The 14708-nt window shown below is 40.0% G+C and overlaps 1 protein-coding gene across 1 annotated transcript in view; it reads right to left on the bottom strand.

Moving 5' to 3' along the window:
- ITGB8 (integrin subunit beta 8) overlaps positions 1-3955 on the bottom strand; it is a 102529-nt gene extending 98574 nt beyond the window's left edge. The window contains exon 1 of the mRNA XM_049785707.1: positions 3194-3955. Within this exon, the coding sequence (XP_049641664.1) occupies positions 3194-3320 (127 nt within the window). The 5' untranslated portion in view covers positions 3321-3955. The remainder of the gene's footprint in view (positions 1-3193) is intronic.
- Between the last annotated feature and the right edge of the window lie 10753 nt (positions 3956-14708).

The raw sequence follows: 14708 nt of genomic DNA, 5'->3' as shown, positions 1-14708 counted from the left end.
TGCTATTCTTTGGTTTATCTCAGTAATCCATTAACCATTAACAGTGGTATTACTGTTTCTCTAATTGCTGGTATTTCCCACCAGTGAAAGGAGAAAAGCAAAACCTCAGTCACTTTTTTCTAGATCATAAAATATTTAGATTATTCTCACTCATCTGTGGGATATAAGGAAAATAAAAGACAGCATGGTAATGATATCCAGAGACAGTAGAGATGAGGGTTAGGAGGACCAGTCCATAGTAGGAAGCTTGCCACAAAGAGCAGGGTGAAGGTAGAGTAAAAAAGGATGTAGATAAAAGCAATAGTTGAAAATGTGGAACTGACCACTCTGGAACTGATCACTCTAGACAAGAACTAAGTGCTGAAAGGGGTAAAATGATATACATGACACCACTTCATTAACAGTAGTGCAAGTCACAGTGTCAAAAAATGAGAGAAAGAGAGAAAGACAGAGAGAGATAGAGAGAATGCTTATCCCTGAGGCAAGTAGGAGAGGGTGAATGGGAGTAGAGAGGGTGTGAGAGGAAAACTGGGGACATTGGTGATGGGAAGTGTGCACTGGTAGACTGTTATACATTGTATGACTGTACCTTAATGAACAAAGGTTTCTGTGGGAGAAAAAAAAGATTATGAACAATCTTCTAAAAAGAGTATTTAAATAAAAATAAAAAATGTTTAGATTATATTATAATTTCTCTGCCTGTTCAATACATGTTCATTACTAAAAGTCTATTCTACATCTGTGACTTATTAAATCTCCAAAAATCAAACCCAAAATTAAGTTCTCCTGTAATATATGGCTTCCTTTATATGGTTTTATTGTCTTCAACATGCTCTTGGTGTAAACTACTGAGCAAAGGAACAAGATTTCTGTGGTAACTGATACCTAAATTTCTATTCCCCTTTCAGCATCTAATTTTCACTGTAAAAACATATGATTTGCGACTTGTAGCTCTATCACAGAAGTACAACATTTTACTCTGATCTCTAATTTTCTGAGTTGTGCTGGGTATAATTTAAATTTTTTTGCATGTTTTTAACTGCAGTGCAGACCAATATACATCACAAACCTTTGTATATTGACAGAGACTGGGCAAAGGATGCCTTGTTCTGATTTCACATAAGCATTCTCCTTAACACACTGCAGGTGCAAGGGGTCTATTCACAAGACTTGCTTCAAATTAACAAGTCACTGATGAAAAATACAATGCTATTACAGGAGAACTTGTCTAATCTTTATAAGCAAAATGAATATTTAAAATCCCCGTTATTAGCCAATTCAAAAGACAAGTAGAACATTGTGCCTCTGTCTTGGGGGTAATATGTATACATTTTTAGGCAATTTATTAATAATGAATCTTGGAAAATGTCACTTGCTAACACAGGGTGTAATTTCACTCAGAATAGCTGCTCATTCCATTTAAGAGGTTATTAATCATGAATAATAAATTTACTTGCCTTAAAATTTTCTTACTTTGAAATCAACATATAAGACAAAAATAAAATTTCATAAGGCAAAAGTATACTTATTGCTCTTTTTTCACTTGTGTAAATTTCCTTGAAATAAATAGTTTGTAGCTAAGTATATAACAAATGGAGTTAAATGTATGTTTTATATTAGCTCGTATTTATAAGGTTATTGTTTATCTTATTTAGCTTCAGACAGAAAGTCCATTTACAGTTTAAGGGTACTTTTTATTCTATAAAACTCTCAGAACTCTTCTTGTACCAGAGAGGTAAGAGACATACTAGAACATAATTTAAGACATAGATGACCATAGAAAGCAAAAATAAAACTTTTTGAAACTATGGTAATAATAATAGAATTGGCAAAAAATTAACATTTGACCTATAATGAAAACCAGTAAGAACTCACTTTCAGTCAGTATCATTACAAATACTTGCTTTATGCTTTACTGTTTCTTAACAACCCCAAGCTGTCATTTGACACTTGTATAATAAGCAATGCCAACATACACTGATAATAAAATATGTATAATACAATGTATAATAAGCAATGCCTTTTCATACACTGTGATCAGAATTTTTCTTCTTCATGAGCTTGTGTTATTAGCCTCAGCTTATAGGTGAGGACAAAAAACAAAAACAGAAACCCTAAAATTAAAGTGATTAGGATAAGAAGTAAATTACCTAGATGCCAAGCCTTGTTTCAGACACAGTTTGAGACAGATTTCAGAGAGAAATCAGTTTCGTTAAGAATTTTTTTTTTTTTTCATTTAAACACAAGTGACCTAAAGCAAAAATATTCCTCGGGTGTGTTTAGTATTTATTCATGCAGAGCACTTTTTTTTTTGGGGGGGTGCCCTTCTTTTCTTTGCTGGACCTAATATTAGAAGACTCTCATAACAATTTATAGGAATCATATGCAAGTAGAAAGTGAACCTGGGATCTACTGAGGATCATCTTCAAGGAACCCCAAGCAGCAGAAATTTCAAGCAGCAGAAATCCTAGATTGCCTTCTGTAAGGACTGCGCAACCCCTCACCTCCAAATTCCTTTCTAGTACTAATGTGTTTCCCTGAAAATAGGACATCTTCCGAAAATAAGACCTACTTACACGTTTCCTTCTGGATGAAATATAAGTCACCCCCCCCCTAAAATAAGCCTTCCCCCAGGCTCTGTCTCAGAATGAAAATTAATTTACCCTAAACTGGTTGCTAGGGCTGCCCCGGACTGGTGTCTGAGGATTTCAGTTTGTCTGCTTTGTGTTGAACAACTACCGTCCCGTCCCGTCTCCAGGTAATAAATTTCTTTTATTTTCATTTAACAAATGTGTACCTATTCTTCTTCGTGGAAAAATAGGACATCCCCCGAATATAAGACCTAGCGTATCGTTGGGATCAAAAATTAACAGAAGACACTCAGTTTCGGTGAAACAGAGTACTTAGTTCCATGACCCCCAGATTGCCTTCTGTAAGGACCACTCCACCCCTATCTCTAAATTCCTTTTTATTACTACTTACTTCTCAGACCCCCTGGAGCCCCACGGGATGAGTGTGGATAAGTGTGACTTGAATGGGTGCTATAGCAAGGGGTGGAAAAGCTTGGCCTCCAGACTTCAGGAAACCAAGGCCCTGGGACAAACGAAGACCACTTACCTGGCAGGCATTTTCGGACCGAGGGGGTCCATTGGGAGAAAGGAGAAGGAGAGCTAAGAAATGCAAAACCACTTACCACTTTGGCCCAGTCCAAGAACAACCGAAAATACCCAGGCCGCCCGGAGGAAGGGGGCAGGACCTCGGCAGCAGCTTTGCAGACAGACCAACGCGGCAGTCCAAAAAGCCGGGGCCGAGAGGCACATACTGCTGGGCAGCTTGCACCGCGCGCGCCGGCCCTTGGCTCTCCGGCTGGATGGGTGCGCGCTCGCCCTGGCGCCGGGGCGCACGTCGGTGCCCCGCAGACCGAGCGCCGCTAGGAAGTTTCCCGCAGGTTCCAGCAGCTCCAAGCTTGCGCTGCAGGTTCGCGGAGCATCTCAGGGCCCGCTCGGGCCTCCCTCGGAGCTCGGCGAGAAGAGATCAGGGCGAGAGGCGCCTCCTCGGAAGGCCAGGGGGACCCGGGGGGGGGGACACTGCGAGCAGGGGAGCGAGCGCTCCGCAGCCCGTTCTGGGACAAAGAAAAGCGCTTTTGTTTCCCTCCAGCCAGTTGGGTTGCTGCTGCATAAATCAGCTTAGCCCAGAGCCAAGGCGCAAGCAAGCAAGCAAGCAACCCCCAAACAACAACAACAAAAAGCTCCAGGCACTGGTGTGTGGGGAGGGAAAAAAGACCAGCCTAACGGACATTCACTGCAGACGCTGCCTTGGAGTGCGGGGACCCGCGCGAGGCCCCTGGAGAGGGCAAAGTCGGGAGCGCATCCATTGGCTCCAGCTTGTTCCTTCCACAGGTGGGCAGAGAGGCCAGATCCGCTCCTTGGAGCACCCCCCCAAACCTTCCCCACTGGCAGGCTCCCAGTTTAAAGAGGGGTGCGCAAAGTCGAAACAGCAGTTCTTGGAGAAGTGGTGCCAGCAAGTTGGGGAGGATGCAGAAGCGCTCGCAGACTGCGCCCCGAAACTTCACCGTTCCAGGCTCGGCTGGGAGTGGGGCGCACCAAGTCGGGCTCTTGCAGCGGAATGCGTGGGAGCCCGGCCTCCTTGAGCCCCGGTCCCTTTGGGCTCTCTCGGCTGTCCCACCGTGGAGAGCCCCGGCAGAGCTGGCTGGTTCTGGGGCGCACTGGGTGAGGGTGTGAAGGTAGGCGAGGGCGGTGCGGCGCGGGGCGGGGAAGGAGTGGTCTTGCCCCAGGCGCCCGGGAGGTGGGGGGCTCCTCCAACGTGCTGCTGGGGAGCTGGGCTCTCGCTGGATCGCAAGGGGGTTGCTAGGAAACCGCCCCACGCTCCCGAGCGCCCAGCCCGGTCGGACCCGCCTGCAAGGCGAACCCGAAGCGCTGGCTGGCTCGGAGCGCAGCCCCAGCGTGGGCGGGACATTGGTGAGGCATGAAGTCACCGCGGCCCACACTTTGCTCTTTGTTTTGCTCGCCCCAGCTCTTTCACTCCCCCTTGGACTCCCAGAAGTGCCTTTCTCTGCGTTCCCCAGCAACTCCGAGGTGTCACCGCACCCCCAGAATAGCCCCGATGCCTTCCCTTTCCCCTTTCCCCTCTCAGCCTCTTGCTCGCCCTCTCCCCCCAAAACGCTTCCCAGACCCTCTTCTCCGCGCTCGGAGCAGCTGTGCGTAAAATCCCCTGCCTCCCCTCCGGGACACTGCAGGCGCCTTTGTTCCAAGCGAGCCTGATTGCTTGCTTGCTAAGTGCTGAGCTCCTTCTCCACCCACTGAGTTCTGGGGCGCACAGGGCTCGGTTTCCTTCCCAGTTCGGAGCTGCTCCTTGACCTCCACTCCCAAGAGTGTATGTGGCGTCTCCCAGCCCCTGGAGAGTCTGGTGATTGTCTGGGACCCCCAACTACTTGAGGAGAGGGCGATGGAAAGAAGCTAAGGAGACGAAACTATGAAGGCTCTTTCTGTTTCCTTGGAGCGCTGCAGGGCTAAGAGAGAGGCGCGAGCTGGAGAGGTTGGAAGTCTGGGTCTCCTGGGGAGCCTTGGCTGGCCTGAGCCGTTCCTAACATTCCCACTCTGGGCCTAGGGAGGAGACCCAGACCCCCAGATTGAAAAGGAGGCTTTGTTTGTCCTGTCCGGAGCTCCGGGGTGCCGGCGTTCCTTTTCCTCTTGGGGCAGGTAGACTTGTTCGCAGCTCCCCTCCGAGTACCCTCCAGTCGCTGTTTTCCACTGCTTTCCCTGCGTTGGAGGGCATCTGCTACTCGGCGGCCAGGTCAAGGTGAACTAACTAGGAGGGACTTTCCCCTCCTTATTTCATACTTTCCATCTCCATATTAGGAATTCAGACCAAATAGGAGGCTCTCTCTCTCTCTCTCTCTCTCTCTCTCTCTCTCTCTCTCTCTCTCTCTCTCTCTCTCTCTCTCTCTCTCTCTCTCTCTTTCTCTCTCTCTCTCTCTCCCTGCATCTCTGGCTCTCTGGCTTTCTCTGTCTCTGCTCTCTCTCTCTGGCTCTCTTTCCTTATGGTTAGTTGAGATGAACTAACTAGAGGGGACGTTCCCCTTCTTATTTTATGCTTTCCACCTCCATATTAAATTTCAGACCAAATAGGAGGCTTTCTCTTTCTCTATCTCTCTGTCTCTGTCTGTCTGTCTCTTTCTCTCTCTCCCTCCCCCTCTCTTCTTATGGTTAGCTAAATGGATGGAAAGTACCTGTTTACTAAGCCTCTACTTTGAAAACTCCCCTTGCTCAGGTGTGTGCTGGTATTTTTGGCCCACAAAAGGAGCTAAACCAACCAAGGTATACAGCTGGAAATGGACAAGTGCCTGGATCCTACAGTTTAGGTACTCTCAGAGACCTAAGGCATGATGCAACCCCCAAAACTGTTTCTTCTAAGTGCAGTTACCTAACACGCAAGGACAAGGTGGTACTTGCTGTGGGCTCCTGGTACAAGAGTTAATTGGTCTTTTTTTCTTTTGGGAACTACACCAGGTGATGAGGTGATGTACAGAACTTACTCCTGGCTTTGAACTCAGGAATCACTCCTGACTCTGCACAGGGGACCATATGGGTTTCCGGAATTTGAACCCCATGTCGATTGCTTGCAAAGTATGTGCCCTACCCACTTGTACTATCAGCTGAACCTCCAAGTTGGCTGGCCATTTTAAGTCTTTTCCCCCACAAAAAATATATCCTGTCAAAAGAGGTCTGGGTTTAGGACATAAGAAAAAAGCAAGCCACTTGTACTATCAGCTGAACCTCCAAGTTGGCTGGCCATTTTAAGTCTTTTCCCCCACAAAAAATATATCCTGTCAAAAGAGGTCTGGGTTTAGGACATAAGAAAAAAGCAAGCCACTTGTACTATCAGCTGAACCTCCAAGTTGGCTGGCCATTTTAAGTCTTTTCCCCCACAAAAAATATATCCTGTCAAAAGAGGTCTGGGTTTAGGACATCAGAAAAAAGCAAGATCTCCCCACCTTTGCCACCCACTCTTGACCTTTTCACCTATATACAGTAGGTAGACAGGACTGCGGATATCCTCAGCCACACACATTCAGTGGCAGTCTAGATCAAGGGTATTGGGTATCAAGGGGGCACAGATCTGCCCTTTGATCAAGGAGCACAACCCTACAGAAACACAAGAGAGCAGCCAGCCCCAGCAAGGAAAACGGGGTACAAGATTTCAGCTGCAGGTTTCAGACCAGGAATAGATTCAGACCCTGGACAGAGAATGGCCTGGGAATAATATCCTATCCAAGTACTGGGTGGGCTTTGGAAGACTGGGGAAAGGAGAGGCCTGTACACTGATTCAGACCCATTCATTTAAACTATATGGTAAATTTGTTGTTAAGACATCAGTTTTGTATGCAAATCTTTCAGACATGTTTCAAGCACTCAGGAATAGATCACTTTTTTTTCTTAACAGTGTTCTAAATAGAAACAATAAATTTCAGCTTCATTATTGACATTTCTGAGTTCCAAGAACGAACAGTTATACTTTTGCTTTCAGTGGTTTTGTAAAGGAAGAGTTTGAAAAGTTATGGGGGTAGGGGTGAGGATTTGCAGTTAGAACAAGAAAAGGAAGTATTCAAGTTCAGGAAAGTGACTTCAATGAGGCAGCATGTATATTTTTCAAAGGTTATTTCACAGTCCACAGGAATGCAGCACCCCGAAAGAATGTAGTGCTAGAATAAAGATACAAATCTATTTTACACCAGGAAGTGGCTCTTTAAACAGAATTGCATAATAATAAATGAGTTTGATATTCGGCTGTTACTGACAATGACATTCTTGAGTAAAAGTAAAATAAGAATTTCTGCAATATAATGAGCAGGATATTCTGAAGCTAAAGTATTTGCCCATATCTAACTTATTGCATGTTATTACATATATAGTCAATATATTTTGACATATTCAATTTTTAATAAGATCTTTATTTAAACCATATGGTTACAATTATATTTGTAGTTGGGGTTCAGCCATAAAATAGACTGTCATTTCTATGATCTCTGCTTGTTATTACTATACTATCTTTATTTTTCTTATGAATGAGATAATGTTGTGTCTATTTCTCTCCCTCTGACTTATTTCACTCAGCATAATATTCTCTGTGTCTGTCTATTTATAGACAAGTTTCACGACTTCGTTTTTTCCTAACAGCTGCATAATATTTCATTGTGTAGATGTACCACAATTAATTTAGCTACTCATCTGTGGTTGTTGGGCATCTGGGCTGTTTCCAGTTTCTGTCTATCATAAATAGCACTACAATGAATGAATGAGTGCAGAGGGCATTTTTGTATTTTGTTTTTGTGTTTCTAGGATATTTCCTTAGGAGTGGTATTGCTGAATCACATGGGAGATCAGTTTCCATCTTTGGGGGGGGGTGGGTTACACCAGGCAGTGCACAGAAATAACTACTGGCAGGCACAGGGGGACCAAATAGAATACCAGGATTAGAACCACCATTGGTCTTGGGTTCATTTGCAAGGCAAACACACTACCACTGTGGTATCTCTCTGGCCCAATTTTCATCTTTTTGAATAATATCCATATTGTTTTCCAAAAAAGCTGTACTAGATGGCTATTCTACTAGCTATGAATGAGAGTTCCTTTCTCCCCACTTCCACACCAGTACTGATTGTTCTTGTTCCTTGTGATGTGTTCCAATCTCTGGCATGAGTTGATACATCATTACTTTTTTCATCTCCTTGATTAGTGATGTGAAGATTTTTTTTTTTTTTTTTTTTGGTTTTTGGGCCACACCCGGTGACACTCAGGGGTTACTCCTGGCTATGCGCTCAGAAGTCGCTCCTGGCTTGGGGGACCATATGGGACGCCGGGGGATCGAACCGCGGTCCGTCTCCTAGGCTAGCGCAGGTAAGGCAGGCACCTTACCTCCAGCCACCGCCCGGCCCCATGTGAAGATTTTTTGATAAGCCTTTTTAGTCATCTGTTTTTCTTCCTTGGGAAAATGTCAGTTCATTTATTTTTCCCATGTTTGGATAAGGTTGGATTTATTTTTCCTTGTTAAATTCTATCAGTACTTTGTACATCTTAGATATTATCCCCTTATCTGATGAGTATTGGGTAAATAGTTTCTTTTGGTATCAGGGTGATGTTAGCTTCATACAAACTATTTTGGAGTGTTTTTCTTTCTTAATTTCTTGAAAGAGACTGGGAACATTGGTAGCATGTCCTCCTGATAGGTTTGAAATAATTTGTTAGTTAATAAGTCTGGACCTGGGCTTTTGTTTTGGGGAAGAGTGTTTATCATCATTTTAATTTCCTCTGTAGTGGTGGGTCTATTCAAATATGCTAGATTATCTTGGTTCAACTGTTAGAGGTTATAAGAGTAAAATAATTGATCCATGTCTTCCAGGTTCTCTTGATTTGTGGCCTAGAGTTTCTCAAAGTAGTCTCTGATTACCCTTTGAATTTCTGTAGAATCTGTATGATCTTCCCCTTTTTATTTCTGATTAGGTTTATTAAGTTTTCTTTCTCCATTTGTGAGTTTTACTATGGATTGTTGTTCTTGTTTATTATTTTAAAGAACCAATTCTTGTTATCATTGATTTTTTATTTTTTTATTTCAAAATCATTGATCTCTGGTCTAAGCTTTATTATTTCCTCTGTCTGCCTATTTTGGGTTCATTTTGTTGATCACTTTCTAATTTTATAAATGTCATAAAGTTGTTTCTGTAGGTTCCTTTTTCCTTCTTGATGAGTGCTTGCAAAGCTATAAGTTTTCCTTTTAATACTGCTTTTGCTGTGTCCACATATTCTGATAATTCATATCTTTATTCTCAATTGTTTCAATGAATCTTTTGATTTCCTCTTTGGTTTCATCTATGAACCACTAATTGTTCAGTAGTGAGCTGTTTAATTTTCAGGTATTAAAGTTCTTCCTCAGTGTTTCTTTGTAGTTCACTTCTAATTTCAGTGCATTATGATCTGAGAAGTAGTTTGTATAATTTCTATCCTCATGATTTTATGTAGATATCTTTTATGAGACAGCATGTGGTCTATTCTTTAAAATGGCCCATGTGCATTGAAAAATAATGTGTATCTAGTTTTTTGGGTATGGAGAGACCTATATATATAAAGTATAGTTTATAAAACATCTTTCTGTAGGAGTTTGATGTGTCTGTTGGTTTCTTTTGTCATAAATAGTCCTTTCAGTTTGTCTTTTAAGGCTGGTTTTGAGTCTGTAAAGTTTCTGAACTATTGATTACCTATGAAGCTATGTATTATATTTTCAAACCTGAATGTGAGTTCGGCTGAGTAAGTTTTCTAGACAAAGAATTCATTTTGTTGAGTTTTATCACTATATCCCACCAACGCCTTCAGGCCTTGAGGGTTTCAAATGACAGATCTACTGTAAATCTTAAGGATGCTCCTTTAAATGTAATTTTTCTTTTAGATATTTTTCTCTTTTTGGGTGGAGGGGGTCACACCCGGCAGAGCTCAGAAATCACTCCTGGCAGGTTCAGGGAACCATATGGGATGCCAGGATTTGAACCACCGACCTTCTGCATGAAAGGCAAATGCCTTACCTCCATGCTATCTCTCCAGCCCTTTCTTGATATTTTTCATTTCAGTATTTTATCCCTATATTTGGGATTTGTCATTACGACAAAGATGTGTTTTGGGGTGCTTTTCTTTGGATCTCTTTTAGCTGGTACTCTTCAGGCATGCAGGGTTTGTTTGCATGCACTCTTTAGCTCTAGGAATCTCTCTTCAATGATTTCTTTGAATGTTGATTCTTTCTAAGGATTTTCTTCCTGGGTCAAGTGAATCCAATAATTATTATTCTGCTTCTCTTGAGTTTATCACAGGCTTCTATTTTCATCTGTTTACATTATTTGAGGATTTTTTTCCCATTGTCTGATAATTTGTTTTAAGGCTCTTTTCAATCTCTTTTGTTGTATGGAGTTATACATCTCCTCTTCCAACTCATTAGTTCTGTCCTCTGCCACTATTATTCTGTTGGAGAGGCTTTCCAGTGAGGTTTTCATTTCACCTACCAAGTGTTAAGTACTGTGTGATTCAATTTGTATTTTTTAATTTTTTATTTTTATATTTTTTGATTCTTATTTGTTGTGTGTTTAGTTTGAGTTCTATGAGGATCACTCATATTTCTTCTCTAAAGTCTTTATCTAACTAGGTGGTTAGATAACTAGGTGGTTGGCAATTCTGGGATCATCAGAGCTTCGATCTTCATTTTTTTATGCATAGTGGAGGGCTGAGTTTTTTCCCATTGTCATGTTTGTAGTGTGTTGTTTTCAATGTGTTATGCTGAGGTTCATTGACTAGGCAAAGTGCTTGGCCATGAAGTGGAACTCTGAGGTTGTGTTCCTATGTCTCTACCCTTTGGGTCATTGTCAGTTCATCTCCATTGATGTGCATTTTTCAGGCCCTGCTCTTTGGGGTGCTGCTGGTGGGTCGGGTACTGCTGGCGGTTCAGGATGTACTAGCATTGTCCTTGACATATTCTAAATCAAAATTACTGCATAGACAAAAGACTAGAACAGTGTATAAGTTGTTCAGAGGAAATTTTGTTCCTTTTTTGAAATAAAGACTTTACAATCTTGTTATATTAAGCCCATACCAGTATGCCAGCTGTGAATTTGTTGAAGTATAAACTTGCTGTCATTTATCAACACTTATCACTTATAAAGATGTTATACATCTTGTTATCAAAATATAAGAAAATTTCTCTGATCATAGTAAATAGTTCATAAGTCATCTGTATATTTTAGCATAGGATAATAAAATGAGTACTAAATCCTGTCAATTTTCTGTAGGCTTTTCTTGTAATAAAGTAACTGGTTGCCCCCCCAAAAAAGTTTGTTTGTATACAATAAATGTCATTGGTTATAATTTATTCTCTTTCTTATAACAAATAATACAGAAATTGTTTGTAAACTTGATCACATCCATGCAGAAACTTTCTGGTTTGGAATATGACCATTAGATCACCATAAGTTAATCAGCTTAATTTGACCTGTGTAAAAAAAGAATTCAAGTATGAATCAAAGAAATAGAGTAGAAAGATTTATTAAGGAATTCTTAAAGTTAGTACACACAGTAAGATGCAGACTGCAGGCCTCCTCCAGTAGAAAGATGCCTAGTTGTCAGTAAAATTTTAGGCCATACAGGTGCAGAACTAGAGGGAATTTGGAGGATAGAATATCAATACTTTTTTAAGGAAAGACAGAAGATTCAGGGTGAAGAGTTCCAGAGTCAATATACCACATATTAGGGTTATTATTGGTCAGTATACTGCCACTGGTTGTCAGGGCAATTGTGAACTGTCAAAACATTGGTAGGTTTGATTTTGATTGTACAAATATATTATATGTAGTTAGCTACAGGTTGTCACCTGGTCCTTCATGCAAGATTGGTCTCCATGTTTTTATTTTTTTACTGTACTTGACATCCCTAGAACATAGTCATTCCTTTTGTTGGGGACGTTGGTTTGGACTGATGGAGCAACTGGTATTGCTCAGGCCTTCATACTTCTGGCTCTATGCTTAGTATTATTCCATAAGTATACTGAAAATCAAACCTAAACTGGCTACATGCAAGACACATTTATTACATGCTGTACTACTTTTCGGACCCATATAAACCTTCACACAATTTATAGTAAATACTTATGGACTCATTTACTCATAGTAAATACATTCTAAAGTGTAGTAGATAGAATTTATTTTTATTTTTAAATTGTATTTAATCTAAAACCTAGAGATTTAGATAAACACAGAAACTTTTAATCACAAATAAAAAAAACAAGATTATTGACTCTTGCCAGTAAGTTATTCCTAGGCCTCCATTTTTTTTTTTTGCAGTTCCCTTCCATTTATCTCCCTCCCTCACATTTTCTTTTGTAATAGAGAGATAGACATTGCCTCAACAGCCTCTTATAACAAATGCACAGCTCAATGGCAAAAAATCATTTGTAGCAAGAAAAGGAAAGATAATTCAAAATGGTGTAAACATAACATTTCAGGAATTCATTCTAGCTTTTCTATCATGATATTCATTAGTTTCTAATAAATCTTAAGTTACTTATAAATTTTTTCATTGCTAAAATGTTATGAGTTTCTTTCCTGAACTTTGTAATTTGATTTCTCACTAATTCAGTTTATTGTGATAAAATGAATTGACTGAAGATAGTAGAAGAGAGAAAGATATGAAAAACTACATTATTTAGTGTATGTTCAGACTTTACATTTAGTCCGTGTGTACTTCTTGCTATCAAATTAAAGTTGGCTGAATGCAAGGTGAGTGCCTTAATCTGTATAATATTTATCCAACCCCTCAGGGTTTTATTTGTTATGTACTATTTTGATTACTGTGGACAGAGAGTTGCCTCCAATAAAATCATGTGTAGAGTGATATTTTCACTCTATTCGAATAGATTCTGAATAGTTGACTTGTCATGAAACCCAATATGTATCATAAGAGGCTACTCAAATTTCTTACACATTGAAATTTAAGAATAACTGCTCACCACATTAATAATGCAGAGATTCATCAAACATTCCTGTGTGCTTATTGAAAAACTCTATTGCTAACTTTAAATACAAGGGAAAACCAATTACTACAGCCAATTTCCTACCCAACATTTACTCGAAGCTTGACTCATTTTCTGAGAAGTTAAAGTTTTCACAATTAGAATTTTCCTGATTAAGTTTGATTAGTGCTGAACTGAAGTAATATCATTTTCTAGAGAAAATTTTAGGAACTGTGATATGTCAACTTACACCTGAATTCTACAAAAGAAGAGTCCTTTTTTCAAAAACCATCTCATAGATGAAATTTCTGTAAAGCAAAAGGCAGAGCCAGCCCCACTGACAAAGCTGAAGACTAAGGGTCACATTGCTGAGGAGACTGACTTTTATTTGGAATTCTCAACTGATATGCATCAAAGCTTTGAAACTTCACCAACCACCTCAGAGAAATTATATTTTTGTTTGAAGTCTCAGGATCAGAATGCAATTTTCATAAGTAAAGCAGAAAATTACTGGAAAATATTGGAGTTTATACAATTAGTTACAATTTGAGAACCCAAGATTCAATAAGGTAAGAAAGTAAGAGAAACCTAAGTGTAGTAGTCTTTGTCCAGCAAATTGGAATGTTTTAAAATTCTGTATCTTTGAACCATTTGTTCAAGAAAGATCCTGGCAACTTGTCATCTTTGGAAATTGAACGATGTGTCTATTTTCTGATTTTCAAAGGTGGCAGGGAGGATTGAAAAAGTTCTTGTTTCTCTTCATCAGTGAAAAACACAATATTGTTTCTCAACAGCATTAGCCAAATTTATTAAGTGATTAAGGTAGCCCAATAAATTGGCAAGTGCTCTTGACTTACATATGATTTCCAAAGGCTATTGATTTTCATAAAAGCTGAAATTTGAATAACGATGCCATTGTAGTTTAATTTAGCTACTGATCAGTTTTTTGGTTGGCAGTAATTTTATATATAAGTACTTTAAAATTTTTTATTTTAGTTACGGTGTTGTACAATTTTGTGAATGATAGGTTTCCATGCATAACAAATTCCCATAATATGCCCTCTACCAGAGTACCCACTTAACTACACAATTTCCCAGGGTTCCCCTACCTGTCCTATTCTCTGCTTCTCTCTCCTGTGGCAAGCTTATACTTGCTTTGGGGCATTTGTTAAACCCATAATTTTTTATGTACCAATTATGAGAGATTATTCTCTGAATATATAGTATTCTCATATATTATGGGGTTGAATCAAAAACAGAGTGTATTTGATTCAACCCCATAATATATGGAATGAAGAGTTGAACAAAAACTTACTCAGACAAGACATAAAATATAAAATATATATTATAAATTGCATATATATACTCTCTGTTCTTGATTCAACCTCATAATATATGGAATGAAGAGTTGAACAAAAGCTCAGAGAAGACATACAAATGGTCAAAATGCATATGAAAAATGTTATACATAATTTATTAAGGAAATATAAAATATAACTTAAAAATGAGATTTTGATGAGAAATCAAAGCAACCAATTAATCTCACACCAGTGATAATAATATATATCACAAAGCAAAAACAATCAGTGCTGGCATGGCTTTGAGGAAAAGTGAGCTTACATTCACTGCTAATAGAAATGCCTACTGGT

The sequence above is a fragment of the Suncus etruscus genome, chromosome 13, assembly GCF_024139225.1.
Source record: "Suncus etruscus isolate mSunEtr1 chromosome 13, mSunEtr1.pri.cur, whole genome shotgun sequence".
Classification (NCBI taxonomy): Eukaryota; Metazoa; Chordata; class Mammalia; order Eulipotyphla; family Soricidae; genus Suncus; species Suncus etruscus.
The sequence above is the reverse complement of the archived record's forward strand: the minus strand, read 5'-3'. Positions and strand labels throughout refer to the sequence as shown.